This window comes from Aptenodytes patagonicus, chromosome 2 (genome assembly GCF_965638725.1).
Source record: "Aptenodytes patagonicus chromosome 2, bAptPat1.pri.cur, whole genome shotgun sequence".
Classification (NCBI taxonomy): Eukaryota; Metazoa; Chordata; class Aves; order Sphenisciformes; family Spheniscidae; genus Aptenodytes; species Aptenodytes patagonicus.
The window spans coordinates 32,199,570-32,215,667 of record NC_134950.1 but is presented as its reverse complement, the minus strand read 5'-3'; the positions used below and the strand labels follow the sequence as shown (position 1 = coordinate 32,215,667).

At 43.8% G+C, this 16,098-nt stretch overlaps 1 protein-coding gene across 1 annotated transcript; it reads right to left on the bottom strand.

Annotated features, from left to right (window-relative positions):
- Window positions 1–5,527: 5,527 nt before the first annotated feature.
- ZFAND1 (zinc finger AN1-type containing 1) lies at window positions 5,528–15,244 on the bottom strand. The gene is made up of 8 exons (XM_076329491.1): window positions 15,148–15,244; window positions 13,915–13,957; window positions 11,884–11,923; window positions 11,396–11,523; window positions 11,219–11,310; window positions 10,218–10,342; window positions 6,190–6,345; window positions 5,528–6,042 (listed from the first exon to the last, which is right to left on the bottom strand). Exons 1-8 carry the CDS (start codon window positions 15,200–15,202, stop codon window positions 5,872–5,874), a joined length of 810 nt encoding a protein of 269 aa, XP_076185606.1. The 5' UTR covers window positions 15,203–15,244; the 3' UTR covers window positions 5,528–5,871.
- Window positions 15,245–16,098: the final 854 nt, after the last annotated feature.

Below are 16,098 nucleotides of genomic sequence, written 5' to 3'. Positions count from 1 at the left end.
GAACTGAGCTGCAGGGAGGTGTATTTTTATGTGACACCTGATAAGCAAGATGAACAGAGGTGATCTATTGATAAAAGTCTTCCAACCAGACTGATCACACTCCAGGGCAAATACTTTTCTGTCTTTCTAAAAGAGACACACAAAAGGAAACTGATGAAAATAAAAGTATGAGAGATTACTGCCTGCTTTCTTAGCGTCATGTATTATTACTTGTTTGCTACAGCATTGCCCAGATGATCTAACAGGTCACATATCCAAGCAAAATTGAGCTCTTGATGTTAATATAACCCTTTCCAAACTGTTTCGTATACCACTGTATTGGGTTTGCGTGGCAAGGTTTTGGTAGTGGGGGGGCTGCAGGGGTGGCTTCTGTGAGAAGCTGCCAGAAGCTTCCCCTATGTCCGATAGAGCCAATGCCAGCCGGCTCCAAGATGGACCCACCGCTGGCCAAGGCCAAGCCAATCAGTGATGGTGGTAGCACCTCCGGGATAATGTATTTAAGAAGGGCGGGGGGAAAAACCTGGGCAATTGCAGCCGGAGGGAGGAGTGAGAATATGTGAGAGAAACAGCTATGCAGACACCAAGGTCAGTGAAGAAGGAGGGGGAGGAGGTGCTCCAGGTACTGGAGCAGAGATTCCCCTGCAGCCTGTGGTGAAGACCATGGTGAGGCAGGCTGTCCCCCTGCAGCCCATGGAGGTCCACAGTGGAGCAGATATCCACCTGCAGCCCGTGGAGGACCCAACGCTGGAGCAGATGGATGCCCGAAGGAGGCTGTGACCCTGTGGGAAGCCCATGGTGGAGCAGGCTCCTGGCAGGACCTGTGACCCCATGCAGAGAGAGGAGCCCACACTGGAGCAAGTTTGTTGGCATGACTTGTGCCTGTGGGGGACCCACGCTGGAGCAGTCTGTTCCTAAAGGACTGCACACTGTGGGAGGAACCCATGCTGGAGCAGGGGAAGAGTGTGAGGAGTCCTCCCCCTGAGGAGGAAGGAGCGGCAGAGACAACGTGTGATGAACTGACCACAACCCCCATTCCCCATCCCCCCATGCTGCTGGAGGGGAGGAGGTAGAGAATTCGGGAGTAAAGTTAAGCCTGGGAAGAAGGGAGAGGTGAGGGGAAGGTGTTTTATTTTCTCATTACCCTACTCTGGTTTGATTGGTAATAAATTAAACTAATTTCCCCAAGTCGAGTCTGTTTTGCCCATGACGGTAATTGGTGAGTGATCTCTCCCTGTACTTATCTTGACCCACGAGCCTTTCGTCATATTTTCTTTCCCCTGTGCAGCTGAGGAGGGGAGTGATAGAGCGGCTTTGGTGGGCACCTGGCGTCCAGCCATGGTCAACCCACCACAAGCACAAATATATGCCAGGCAATTTTGTAGCAGTATTTGAACTGGAACAAGGCCAGGAGCTGTTTGCAAAGCCTTGACCTTGTGGATTCTCTAAAATTACTATACAGATGTAACAACCAAAAAGCTTGATATTCACCTATTTTAATAGTTTGGCTGAAAGTACTGTTTATTATAAAATCATTAAATATTTCTTTTGACAAATTCCTCTTCTCAGTTAAGTAACTTTGCATACATTTTCTTTGCATCTACTAGAAGTGAGTTTAACATTTTATTTATTAACTTTGAAGTGAAACAGTTCAGCAACTTCTAAACACAAGCCTGTAGAATTAACAATGGTTTCAAATGTCAAATGTCACCTCGAAAGTGTGGGTTTTTTTCTTCAGATCCAGTTGTTTAACTTTCTCTATGAAAATGTGCTAAGATAACAAGCTTTAGAAAAACACAAAATTGTATAGGCTAAGTAAAGATATGCTAGAGTCTAATCAGCTGAAATGTGAGCAATTCTAGCCCAGGCAAGATACTGAAGCTCTCGGAAGTTTCTGCTTTTGTTCCTGGAGTCGATGATTGGGACAGAGTTTTCACCTCTCTTCAATTATTTATCTGTCAGACTAGCTTAATTTGGTTTTGCTTCTCAGTTTCTGAAAACTAAGTGGAATGAGTTTCTACATACAATCCCAGACACATTCTTGGAAGAAGGTGAAAATGAATGTGAAAACTTTTGGAGTCTTACCAACTGTGACTTGCCATATTTGTACTGTCATTTACAGGCTGCTGGCCTTTAGCAATAACGGGCGACTGATGAAAGCAACCTTCCTGGTTGCTTTCCTTTGAGATCTCCCCAAAGATTTACTTCCTGCATCCCTAGTCTATCTTCTCTCTATCCACAACAAATGTTATTTTAATTGTTTTGCCTGCAACTGCTAGGGCAGAAAAATCAGGGGCAGAAGGAGGGGGGTAAGGAAAGGAGGATTTTCTGCTGAAAAAAAAGTATGTTCTGTAGCAGCATTTTCCACTTGCTTCAGTAACAACAACGGGGGGAGTGACTTCAGTTTGGGGCTCTTCCCCGACTCACCTGTCCCACAATGATGGTTGACCTCTTACTGCATATTCCTTACCACAACAGCCTAAGATGCAAAGAAAGGTGAATAGAGAATTGCAGAGGAAAGGGAGGAAAAGAAATAACAAGGGAAAAGGGAACTGTTCCTTTTGCGCTGGAAAGGGAGATGACAAACAGCTGGAGAGATAGGTGGGGGAAAGTGGAGAAATGCACATATACTTCCTGCTGCCAGGAAACAACAATTTCCAAAATATTCAGCCACTGAAGACCCTTTCCTTCATGGAAACCAGAAGCACCCTCCTTTTTGTGACATCCACACCACATCAGGTAAAATAATTTATCAATCAATACCTAAGTCATGTTAAAGCTACAGTAAAGAATACTGTAAAGCAAAATAAGAACAACTAACAGTGACATGCTAACTGAGATGGTTTTGGGTTTTTTGCAAGTCCAATCAATATCTAATAGTCCTACAGATATTCCTAAGTTGTTATAAAGGTATACTACTTGGTAGTACCGAAAACCATGTGTCCCGGTTTCAGCTGGGATAGAGTTAATTTTCCTCCTAGTAGCTGGTACAGTGCTGTGTTTTGGATTTAGGATGAGAATAATGTTGATAACACACCGATGTTTTAGTTGTTGCTGAGCAGTGCTACACTAGTCAAGGACTTTTCAGCTTCCCATGCTCTGCCAGCGAGAAGCTGGGAGGGGGCACAGCCAGGACAGCTGACCCAATCTGGCCAAAGGGGTCATATGCCATATGACATCATGCTCAGTATATAAACTGGGGGGGAGTTGGCCAGGGGACGGTGACCGCTGCTCGGGGACTGACTGGGTGTTGGGTGGGGAGCAGCTGCATCACTTGTCTGGTTTTTTTTCTTTTTTTCCCTCTGAGTTTCTCTCTCTCCATTACAATTTATTATCATTATTATATTATTATTTCAAATATTAAACTGTTCTTATCTCAACCCACGAGTTTTCTCACTTTTGCTCTTCCGATTCTCTCCCCCATCCCACCAGGGGTGTGTGTGTGTGTGAGTGAGCGGCCATGTGGTGCTTAGTTGCTGACTGGGGTTAAACCACGACACCATGATACTTTACAGCCACTTGAACAGGACCCTATTACCGTTCTGCCAATGGAGAGCACCTTTGAAAAAGATGCTAGGCAGGCTCCCTCTTACATTGTGATATTTTTTTCTTTTTATTGCAGCTGTGCCTAGAATGGGTATGTCATGCATGGCTATTTGTGTTCAAACCGGTACAAATGAACCAGAATCTAGCATTATAGCCAGTGGACAATGGTTCCCTTTAGGCAAGCATGTACTAGAGAAAAACCTCGACAGTTTTTCTCAGTTAGTGAACACAGTAACTGGATGAGCCAAAACACCAAATCCAGATTTGTGAATGCCCAGGTGACTGTGGTGTGGTGTCCACCTCCACCTGCAGGTCTGATTACACCTCTCTGCCTCACGTCAGCTCTCTGAACCAAAACTCCATTTCTCACAGGACTAGCAATATTCCTTAGCCTTACATCCCCTGCCCTCCCCACAGAGTTTCTCCCCACTTCTATGTATGTCCTGCAGTGGCAGGACAATGTCCATGAAATGCATCATACTGACATTTTTGAACAATGTAGACATTCAGTTTCCCTGTGGCCCAGTTACATCTCTGGGCATTACTGAGTACGTTCAGTCACGGTGCATGTACAAGCTGGAATATCCTTGCGAGCATGAGAACAGCACGTGAAGATAGTTGCCTGAAAGCAAGTGCCCCGTGTCTGAAAAAGAAAGGTAGCTTTTCTCCTTTCAAACTTGCTGAAAGGTGAGTCACACTGATCTGGCAGCGAGTCAGGCTGTGGGAGACACAGATTTCTCCCCCTCAGTCTGAATACTGCGCCCTAATCACAAGCCATTAGGTCATTTCAGTAGCAGTGGATCACACCTTACATGCTGCAGCTGAAAATCTTGCTAGCCTATTTAGTATCTGATGAATAGGTTTGCCTCAGTAGTTCACTCGCACCGCACACCACCACGGAGCAGTAGAAACACACTACAGCTTTGCAAATGGAGATTAGGCTTGTGCTTTCCACTGCTCTGTTTACACCCATTCATACATGTCCTTCCTGTCATTGTAGGATTGCCTTTCCAGCTCCTCCCAGTTGGAGAACACTGGCTGAATAATTGTAAACAGATGAAAGCAAATTGGAGGGATTAGTCTTGAAAGGGTTCTACTCCTCTAGCTTAAATAAGAGACAAGCTCAAAGCCACTGCAGAATGAGTTTAGGTTGTAACAGGCCCGTTCAAGAAAGATGAAGCAAGGCTATCTTGGTTATACATCAGAACTTATGGTTAGGAAAGTGCTGGCCCTAATATTTGTATGCAACATTACAGGTTTTTATGTTTCAGTAATTCAAAACAGCTGTAACTGTGATAAAAATAATCTTGTGGTTCTTCCTTGCCATGTTTGCTTTGAATTTACAATCCAGCTTTGAAATCCACTGAAAGAGATCCAAAAACTGGAGTACAGCTACTGATATTCTGAACGATCTTCTTAATGAGCACCAAACAATTTCAAGACACTGACAATTGAGAAAGCCATTAATTCTATAGGTCATACTTATGCACCCAGAGGTGTAAGTTCTTTATGTACAATCACTGTAAACAACCGCTTTAAAACTTAGTAAGTCCATCTTACAGACTGCTGAAGAGGAAACAATAGAGATTTACCTAAGGTCGGAAATGCCAGGATGAAACTGCAAGCTGTTGAATGCTGTGCTTCTAGTTGAACTGTATTTCTTCCTCTCTTACCACATTTCTTCCTCTTTTATACAAGAATTAGAAAAGGATAATTTCAAGTTCTCTTTTTATCCCCCCACCTAATCACACAATGATGCTGAGATTTACAAACACAAGACAGACATCTGTGGGAATTTACTTCTGCTTCAGAAAGCTTTCCTTCTAAACGTCGTTATGCTATTAGGAGGAGAGAAGGAAATGTGGACCTTGGGCATGGATGGTGCTGGATTCCAAACTCAATGAAATCTGTTCTTGTAGATGTAGAAAAGATGCTGCAATAGTGTAATGTGTTTCTTTCCTTCAGACAACTGACACACTGCAAGTTTAGATTTTCATTATTTATTGATTTCAATACATACTTTTCCCATCATTTACACAAAAATAAATATAAAATTTAAGAAAACATTATTGACATTATACAGCTAAATAAAGCAAGAATTTATTCTAGAAAGTGAGTATCTGTAATATTAGTTATTATAATAACTAATTTTCCTTTCAGGACATAGTTCTTTGTCAGTCAAGCAATTGAGAAATTGATGGGAACTGTGTCTTTACAACTGAGGACAGATTCTGGCATACCAGTGATTTTAAAAGAAAACTGGACTTGGTTTGAATACCACACTTCTAAAAAAATCAAAGATTTTTTTTGTTTGTGATAATTTACTGATTAACTAAAGTACGACTCTGTATCTTCTATGAATAGAACATCATTATCAAGATACTCCAAAATTATATTTCCACCATTGTACAATGGATAGTCTTTATTAGATAGCCATTTTTCCAATGTGTGCTCAAATGGCAAGGCTTCTCCAGAGGCAGTATGGCATAATCTCAATTTCTGTAAGACAAACAGCACAGAAATTAACATCAAGATTTGCCTATCTGAGATGCAAGAAGTGGAGTGGGGGAGGGACAAAAGGGTAAAAAAAAAAACAAAATCAAAACCCAACAACCTGGAAAATATTTGTTATTATTACTGATTTACCTGGGATGTTGATTTGTTGTTGTCATTTTTAAGGCTTGCTAAGGAAGCTGCAAAATCTACTACTTTGCCAATACTCCACTTACTGCAAAAGAACATGGGCTTGCTTTTCTCTTTGTTCCCCTTCGGTAAAAATACTTGAAAGTAAATTCTTTCTGTCTAGAAAAACATGACAAATAAACAAAAAATTATTCACAGAAGAAACACATAATTCCAGTCATACACATCTAATAGTTTTTCAGTAAAAAACTTAAACTTCAACCCAAAAATTACCAACTGAAACTTATTCTAGTCCATCAGGACCAAAGCCCCATTTTACTGCAGAATATAAATGACTGAGATCGTCAAGTCCAATCCCCTCCAGCCGTAGGCACATATATGACGGACAGTAACTTACAGAAAGGTAGAGAGAACGTCTTTCGCCAGAGTCCCACAGCTAGACTGTTATATATAGACAGACATGAAAAGGTGTCTGCCCTGGGGATACTAGAGAATAACAACTGCTCTGGGAAGAAAAAGGTGAGTTTAAATAAGCAGTGCTGGCTTTTGGCAGCAGTATAATGTCTCAAATTGGAATGCAAAGGTGGTTAAAACAGAACAATTCACCGTACTAGAAATGCCCGCTTCACAAACCAACATTCCGGTCATGGCCAGCTAATCCTTTATCCTCTTCTTCCTCCTTTCATGTACTAAATGCTCTTTCAGTATCTACTAGACTGAAACATTTGTTTAAGAAATTTCAAGAGTAACCTACGAGGGAGAGATTTTGAACAGGATTGGGACAATCCCTTCTTCAGGTTTATTTCTTCTTGACATTCAACAGAAGACACAGAGCAAGCATAACTGGTGTATTCATCAGTTAAGACCACACTTGCTGAGTCCAAGCCAGACACTATCAAACAAGACAGAAGTCTTCTTTTTAAAGGATTTATTTATGCCTTCCCTAGAAAAATATGGAACTGCCCTTCCCCCAGCTATGTTCATAAAACTGAGTCTGAATTTCAACCTGTGCATTTTCCTCAAAACTTGAGTGCTCTCCACACACAAGAAAATCTTTTAACATCCAGGAATATTACAAAGGGGCAAGGGAAGCAGGACCTGAATCTTGCTAAAATGTGAATGACCACAACTTGTAAAACAGCTAACACAACAGCTGTCCTATTGTGGACACACGCTAACATCACTCAACTGCTATCAGTGCCCCGGCACCTTCCTACAGTTGCTCCCCCAGTTCTAAGGATGATGAGACAGTCTCCCACGGTTCACTGAAACTGAATTCACAAAACAGCTCATTCTACTGTCATTCTACAGGATATGCCTCCTGGAATTTCTGTGCCATATCCAAGAAAATACCGATCAGTCAGGGACACAGTAACTAACACTATTTTGCAGTATGGCCCTCCTATTTTGAGCTGGTCAGTCTCAAGAGGGGTAACTCGTACCAGGTTTGACACCAAAAGAAGCAATCATCTGCAGAAAACTAATCTGAACAAAGAGGCCAGAGAAACGATATTTTTAAGATAGTCTGATTTTCTTGATCATAGAATAAGAAAGGTCAGGAAGGATCTCTGGTGTCACGTGGTCCAAAACCATGCTCAAAGCAGGGGAACTTTAAAGCTGGACCTAACTATAAAGGTAGATCAGGTTGCTCCAAGTCAGATTCAATCAAGTTTTGAGCACCCCAAAGATGTAGATTCCACAAATTTTCAGAGTGGCTTGTTCCAAAGTCTGACCACCCTAACTATGATTTTTCTTCCTATTATCTAACTGGAATTTCACATGTTGCAGCTTGTGCCCATTGCCCCATGTCCTTTTGCTGTGCACCTCCAAGAAAAATGTGTCAATCTTCTCTATATTGATGAGAGAACTATGTGCCTAAGAGGCATTCCAGAAACTTCATATTCAAAAAATGTGTCATCAAACTGGAACAAGCTGGGCAGAAGGCAGCTAGGAGTCTAGGAAGCAATTTAAATAGAGAGGTGCTGAAGGTTAACAGGCTTAATTTATCAGTGTTAGAATTATCGCTATTCTAGATGATAAAACAATTAATATCCAAATGAAAAAGTGAATAGTAAGAGAAATGAGCATACAGTAATTTGTGCTACACTTTTTAGAGCTTACTGGCTTTGGAATTAGGAAGCAACTTTTAAAATTTTCTTATATATATATTGAGGGTGGATTTTTAAAATTATGTTCCACAGTATTTGAAATTAATCACTTTCCCTCCAGCACATATTTATTGAAGTGGTACTATCCGTGAAGAATACTACAAGCAGGTCTCTGTATTATGACTTCTGCCTAAGCAGAGTTACCTAATTTCTAAGCATGATGAAGTATAAAAAAAGAAATTCGTAAGAGGACTCAGTAATGGAATAGCTGTAGTTGTTTTAAAAACAATAATTAAATGTACTCTACTAAGATAAGACCTAACAATAAGACTATCACATAGAATGTTTTCAGTATTATAAAATCAATATAACAGGCCTAAACTTGGTGTGCTCCAACATAACAATGTAGTGAAAAGTAATTTAAATACAGTTCTTTTAAAAGGATGCGTAAGTACAGATCTAAAGTGAAACCCTAGATGAAAAAATCAAGGTGTTTCTAAACCCAACATAATCCTGATATGTGGAAAAGACTTGAACACCAGGTTTGACTGGCCACGGTAGTGAAAAAACAAGGACTCTGTGAAATACTTCAAGAATCAAAGACATTAAAGGCTGAAAGAAACATAAAGCAACTGTCAAAACTCTTTTCCAACCCAAAGGCAGGAACAACTGACCTCAGGCCCTTCATACCTCATCCAGAAATGTAATAAATGTCTATTAAATCTGAGTAGCAGAAATAAGAATGGAGCTCTGCAGAACACAAAGCTCAGTTTCGTATAAGACAGGTTCAATCTGACTGGTACAGAGTTGTGCAAGCTGTGTCCTGTCTCTCTCAGAAGCCTCTCAGTACCCAGCATAAAAAGCATCCCTTTGAGAAGGGTTTGCCATGCGTGACCGGTACCCCCTGCTCCTGGCCCCTGGTAATACGGTTAGCATAACTAACACCATTTTATACGGCAAACGGCCATTCTCTGTGACCAAGCTGGTCACGCATCAGTTCCCTCTCCTGATGGCCCTGAAGGTCCTGCACACCAGGCAGACGACTTCTCCCCCTCCCTATCAGCCTCAAGCTCCCTGGGTGCCAGGCCGATTACTCCCCTCCTTACCCATCTTGAAGGTCCCAGGCACCCAGCCAACCTGGTGATGATGACCCCGTCACAGAACAGGGAAGCCTAGCAGCACACAGACCACTGTCCATAAAATCAAGCAGTCACAAGCCCTAAGCGGGTCTTGGACCAGAACTGCTGCTGGACTGCAAAACCCGTGATCCCCCAGCGGCCAGGGATGCCTCCAGCGTCATCTGCTTCCTCCGAGGACTGAGTGACTCGTATTCTTTTACCTGTTTCAAGTCTAGATGATGACTGTGATATTGATACTGCAAGCCAAGTATTAAGATTTGACCTGATCTGCAGAGGGTCCAGGTGATTAGGAACCGTAAGCTAAGCTGTGCTATAAAATTCTGTGCTACACTACTTACAAAATTGTGCTGCACTGATTCCGATTATAAAAATCCTGTGCTACTCTGATCATAAAATTCTATGCTACACTGATCATCAAATTCTGTTAAAATAATAAAGCTTTAATTGTAACAACTTAGTGCCATCACCATTCTGCCAAGGATGCCCAAAAGAACCTGTCTGTCCCCGCAGTGTTGGGTGACAGCTGTATGGCAGGCAAATACGTTTCCGCTATAAAATAAAGGAATTTGACCCAACTGCTCCAAACTCTACACAGACACCTTATAACAGACATAAGACTGGTGAGACTGTTTTTGGGTACCAGGCTGGAACAGATATATAAATGATTGTGGGCTTGAAGAATTAAATCCAAATCCAAACTGAAGGAACTAGATGAAGAACAAGAAATTTAGAAAATTTCCCATTTTCTTTGAGAATTCAATTATTGAAAACAAACATGACTGACCTGAGGCAAGGACTTGTCCCCGCACGCGTGCATTTTCAGTTTCATTAATGTCACTTTTGCTGCTGTCTCACTGTTTTTTGCTCCTTTACGTTTTTTGCTTTTTGCTTCCTCATTTTTTTTAGAATCTGAGAACAATATTATTCCTGTTAGTGTGATGATTCAGACTGCCTCCTGAACATGTCTTGGAATTAGCCTATTGGGCCTCATTATATCTCCAAGGTTCCCACCCCTTTCATGTCCTCCCGAGGCCATGAGGTATCAGGTACTCCTCCTATTCAAGAATATTTGGAATTGTTACAGTTCTAGCAGAACTCCTTTACACTGAAAAGCAGGTGAACACTATCACGAGGTAAACACAGGTTGCAAAAGCCAAATAGATATCAATTCCTAAGTTTCTACACCTGTGGCCATCACAGCATTCATATGGCAACAGTTTCAGGTCCTCCTTTCTACACATAACCCCACTGTCCAGTTAGGCAGTGCTGTTTATTCTCTTTCCTGTCCTAGAGCTTGTTTAAAAGCTGCAAAACATTACATTGTAGACTCACATTTTTTTTCCATCTTGGTTGTGAAGGTATAATCCCAGCAGATTGGCATGCGCACCCAATACAATACAACTGCATTATTTGCACCTGAATTAATATGCAAATAATAATGGCTAGGTACAATTCATTACATTGTAGTACTTGTAGAATGAGAACAAGACAATAATTCTGAAAGAAACCCTTTAGATCTTTAAAAAAAATCTTTAAAGATCTTTAGATCTTTAAAAAGATCTTTAAAGATCTTAATCTTCAGAGATTCTCTTTATAGACATATGCTACTGTTGTCTTGTCTCAGTCTAGATGAACAGTATCACATGCTGACATGTGAGTTTAGGGCTATTTAAACAAGGAACCCCCATCCTTTCTGCTTATTTGGCCAAACCTGAACCCTCAGAGGTCACAAGCTCAAACAGCCTTCTGAAGAAAACTGTAGAATATATATCCCACTGTACTTGCCTATAATATGTTTAACTAGCTGCTGGGTGGCAGCCATTCGAGGTTTTGGTGTGTCCAGCTTCTCACATTCATGGTCTGATTGATGCCGGTGTCTGTAAACAACAGTGTAAAACTTTTGTTACCTTTTCCATATGCTAATGAATGAGTATTGATGTTTAAACGCTCTGTTCCACTCACCTTAGACAAAAATGTTTTTCACAGTAGGGACATAAAACTGGCAAAAGCTCCTTTCCGTTGCAGTCCTTGTATGAGCATGGGTAAGATCTGTGCTGATTTGGTTTCACAGAATTGTTTCTTATATTCACCTAGGCATTAGTACAAAATAATTTGTGTAAATAAACAGATATTACAGATACAAGTCACCACCCCAGCTTTCCAAAAGAACTGTGCTAGCTCTCCATTCTATGGGCAAAACTAGTCCAGTGATCCTCTCCTACTTTTGTCCTTGTTAAGATTAGCTCAGAGTTACAAAAAGAACCATCATCCTACTCAAACTCAATTTACGTCTGACAGGCAGAAGAAGATTAGATTCATTTTTTTAAGCTTGTCACATTCTCAGTTAAGTAATTCATACTTATATACTATGTGTATATACCTAATCTGAAAATAAACAGTTAAGTTGCACAGAATTTTCATTTTAAGGTAGTCATATATTATTAGATTACCTCAGAACACCCATGAGCATCCCGGCTCCTGTGCTGAAGGCTTTGTGGCAAAAGAAGAAAATATCACACCATTATCAACATTTCAGGAAAAGAAAACTGCATGTGAAAACATTTAAGCGTTTAAAGAGTGATTGACAAGTTTTATCATGGGAATACTTCAATTAAATAATGAATCTTCTCCAAAATTTATTCTAACCTATGCATTTCACATCTTGAATGGATTGATCATATTCTTCCCAAGTAGGTACAACATTTAACTCTTGGAACTCATGCCCCAAGATAACAAACCATTTCAAGAGAATAAGAACATTAGCATGCTTAAGAATTCAGCTCAAAGCAACTGGAGTTTGTCTGTTTTAATGGATTTTGAATCACCTTCCACAACAGCAGAAATCCCTTGAAGGCTTCTAACATGTTAAAGTGAAATCTGCCCTCAGTTTATCTGAGCTTATCTCAGCTGCCCTCTGCTAATCTGAAGTGTAAATCAAAGTGCAGGCTCCAATTAGAACCTTGGAAGAAACTTCAATTTTTTTTTCTATGAGAAAAAATACCCTCCCTCTCCCCCCAAAAAATCAGTACAAAACAGGGTCTAAACTAGATGCCTTCCAAAATAATCTACCTGTATTCTAGAGATATTCCCACTGATTTCAAAGCTCCACAATAGCTGCTCGGGAAAAATGTGGCAAGTTCAATGAAACAAGTATTTTTTAACTAAATGTATCTGAATTGAGTCACAGAATGTTTTATACAACACACAGTCTACACAACTGCCACACTGAGATCTTACAGGAAAATCAACTTGATTTCCTTTTATGACAAGGTCACCCATCTAGCTGACCTAGGGAAGCCAGTAGATGTGCTATTTTTGCATTTTAGCAAAGCTTTTGATACTGTCTCTCACAATATCCTTTTGGACAAAATGCCCAGCACACAGTTAGACAAGCCATAACATGTTGGGTAAGCAACTGGCTGACGGGTCAGGCTCAAAGGGTTATAGTAAGTGGGGTTACATCAGGCTGGCGGTCAGTCACCAGTGGGGTTCCCCAGGGCTTGATTTTAGGGCCAGTGCTCTTTAATGTTTTTATAAATGAACTGGATACAGGAATCAAATGCACATTAAGTAAGTTTGCCGATGATACTAAACTAGGAGGAGCTGTGGACTCCCTTCAGGGTAGAGAGGCCTTACAGAGAGATCTGGATAGACTAGAGAGCTGGGCAATCACCAACCGTATGAAATTTAACAAGAGCAAGTGCCGGATTCTCCACCTGCAATGGGGTAATCCTGGTTATACGTACAAATGGGGGGACGAGAGGCTGGAGAGCACCCCCACGGAAAGAGATCTGGGGGTTTGGGTTGATGGCAAGTTGAATATGAGTCAACAGTGTGCCCTGGCAGCCAAAAGGGCCAACCGTGTCCTGGGGTGCACGGAGCACAGCATAGCCAGCCAGTCGAGGGAGATGATTGTCCCACCCTACACTGCACTGGTGCGGCCCCACCTCGAGTACTGTGTGCAGTTTTGGGCGCCTCAATATAAGAAGGACATCAGACTATGAGAGTGTGTCCAGAGGAGGGTGACCAAGATGGTGCAAGGCCTCGAGGGCAAGACTTAGGAGGAGCAGCTGAGGTCACTTGGTTTGTTTTGTTCAGCTTGGAGAAGAGGAGGCTGAGGGGTGGTGACCTCATCGCCATCTACAACTTCCTCAAGGGGGGGCAGCAGAGGAGGAGCTGCTGATCTCCTCTCTCTGGTGACCAGAGGTAGGACACAAGGAAATGGAATGACGCCGCATCAGGGGAAGTTCAGACTGGACATTAGGAAAAGGTTCTTCCCTGAGAGGGTGGTCGGTCACTGGAACAGGCTCCCCAGGGAAGCGGTCACGGCACCAAGCCTGTCAGAGTTCAAGGAGCGTCTGGACGACGCTCTTAGTCATATGGTTTAGTTTTAGGTAGTCCTGTGAGGAACAGGGAATTGAACTTGATGATCCTTACGAGTCCCTTCCAACTTGAGATACTCTATGATTCTATGAACTCACCAAAAGATACCTGAACAGCCATCACATACAAAGGGGAGAAAATCTGAAACAAAAAGATTTGTTTTCAGTTAGACAATGTGGTCGTTGTTTTGCTAATAGTTTCTAGCTTAATTTTTACATGATTAACTTTTGCTTACCTATGTCATGGGGTAGGCGTCTTTAAAAGGACACTTAGCAACTGCATCTACACAGTACCTAGAAGTGGCTTTTGTAACACAGTTACACTGTTAACTCCTCTAGTTAGTATTACTGAAAAACATGAGAGTAGGTAAACTATATTTATATACATTCCAGAAGTTGGAATTTTGCTTTAAATTCAATTTTTTTCAGTATCAAACTTTGAAACTAGAATGCTTGGCTAGCCATCAAACTTACCAGTTATGCTAAAAACTGAATTTATTGCGAGACCACTCAGAATACTATTTACTGACTGCTGGAGCACTGGACAATTTACATTTTCATTACATGGACTGCCAACTGGAGGAGACGCTATCCCTTCCAAAAAGCCAGCACCTCTTCCATTTGACAGTCCTGATGACCCTGCTCCTTCCTCTCTATCCTTCATATCATACATACTGTCCTTGTGTAATTTAAATTGCACATACTTCTTAAGTCTCTGCACACATCCCCCATCTACTGCATCAATTCTTACAGATAAAATCACTTCACTGTCTGCTGAACTCAGCCACGTCACCAACGGCAGCAAACGCCCACCTCCAGGCCACTACTCCATTTCTCCAGCCTTCAGGTTTGGTCTTGATGGACCACCATGCAACAGGACTACACAGCTCAGGTCACAAAGATCTCAGTGGCTTCATCTATAAGACCGAGAGCTCCCATCAGAAAGCTTTCGGTACAAGTGTTTTTGCTGCCTCTTTCTGAAAGGTTACATTTTCGCTAACGTCATTCCCGAGATCAGTGAAGGCAAGCAAGGGTGAAGAATGGAAAAGCAGGCAGTAACAGTTGGCAAAGCCGGGGATTGAACACCTAGTGACATAACTGACATGACGGGCCCTGCCCACGGATCGTGCAGGGCTGCAGCAGCGCCGAGGACGCCCCGACGGGCAGGCACCACCTCGCGGCCCCTCACCGCCGCCGCCGGCCCCGCCGCCGCCGCGCCCCGCCCCGGGCACCGCCCCCGGCCCAGCGTCCCCGCCTCCGCCGGCGGCGGCCCGCGGGAGGCCGGGCGCTGTGTCCGCGACCCTGCCGGGGAGCCGCCGCGCCCTCCCTTACCGAGCTGGCGGCAATCCGCCACCCCGCAGTGCTGCCCCAGCTCCAGCTCCGCCATTTTCCGCGCGCCCCAAAAGGCGGGGGGGGGGGGGCGGGGAGAGGAGAAGCTGCAGAAGCGGGGCGCGCAAGGGCTGTCGGGCGCGACTGCTGCGCGGGGAGGGGCGGAGCTGCTATGCAGATGTACCGACGATCCCCGCCCCGGGGCGTGGCTGGCGGCGCTGTGGGTGGGTGGCGGTTGAGTCGCTGAGGCGGGGCGCGGTAGGCTGCGCCGCACCGGCCCGGGGCTGCCTCGCCGGGCTCCGGGAGACCTGCGCTGACGAGCCCGTGTCGGTGTAAGCAGAGCCCCAGGCTTCCAGTCCGCCCAGGGCCGCGGCGCTGGGGCTGTTCGTGCATCGGGCTGCTGTTACCGGGGAGAAAAAGTCTTACTTCTGTCGTTAGTTGCGTCAGCCCTCCGGACAGAGCCTGTTCCGAGAGGCAGAGGGAAGGGGAACGCAGCTTTCCGAGATGCTTCTTGCACTCCTGTAACTTATGAGCGCCGCTGTGGTTTCCGTAGCGACGCACCTGGACTTTTAAAAGCCACGTTCCTCAAGAATTCAGTGTTTACTTTCTCAGTCCTAACCCGCGTGCGTTCCTGTGCCTGAGCGTCCTCCGGCAGCGCGTTAGAGACGGTGACTAACGCTGGGTCTGTGTCACCCCCGGCTCTGCACGCCGCGGTTACGAGGAGCCGTTCCGCCCGCGTCACCTGCTCGTCGCTGGCCGGGCGCGGGGTGTTCTGCCCTGGCCAGCGCTGCTACAGCCTGCAGCCCTCTCAGAATACACCTTCTTGCGGTATGAGACTGAGAGAAAACGGGGGGAAGCCCAAACTAAGCAGCCGCCTCCGCAGTGCGGGCACGCCCGCCCGGTCCTGGCCGCCCTCCGCCCCGCCCGGGGCTCTGCCCTCTCCCTCCCGGGGAC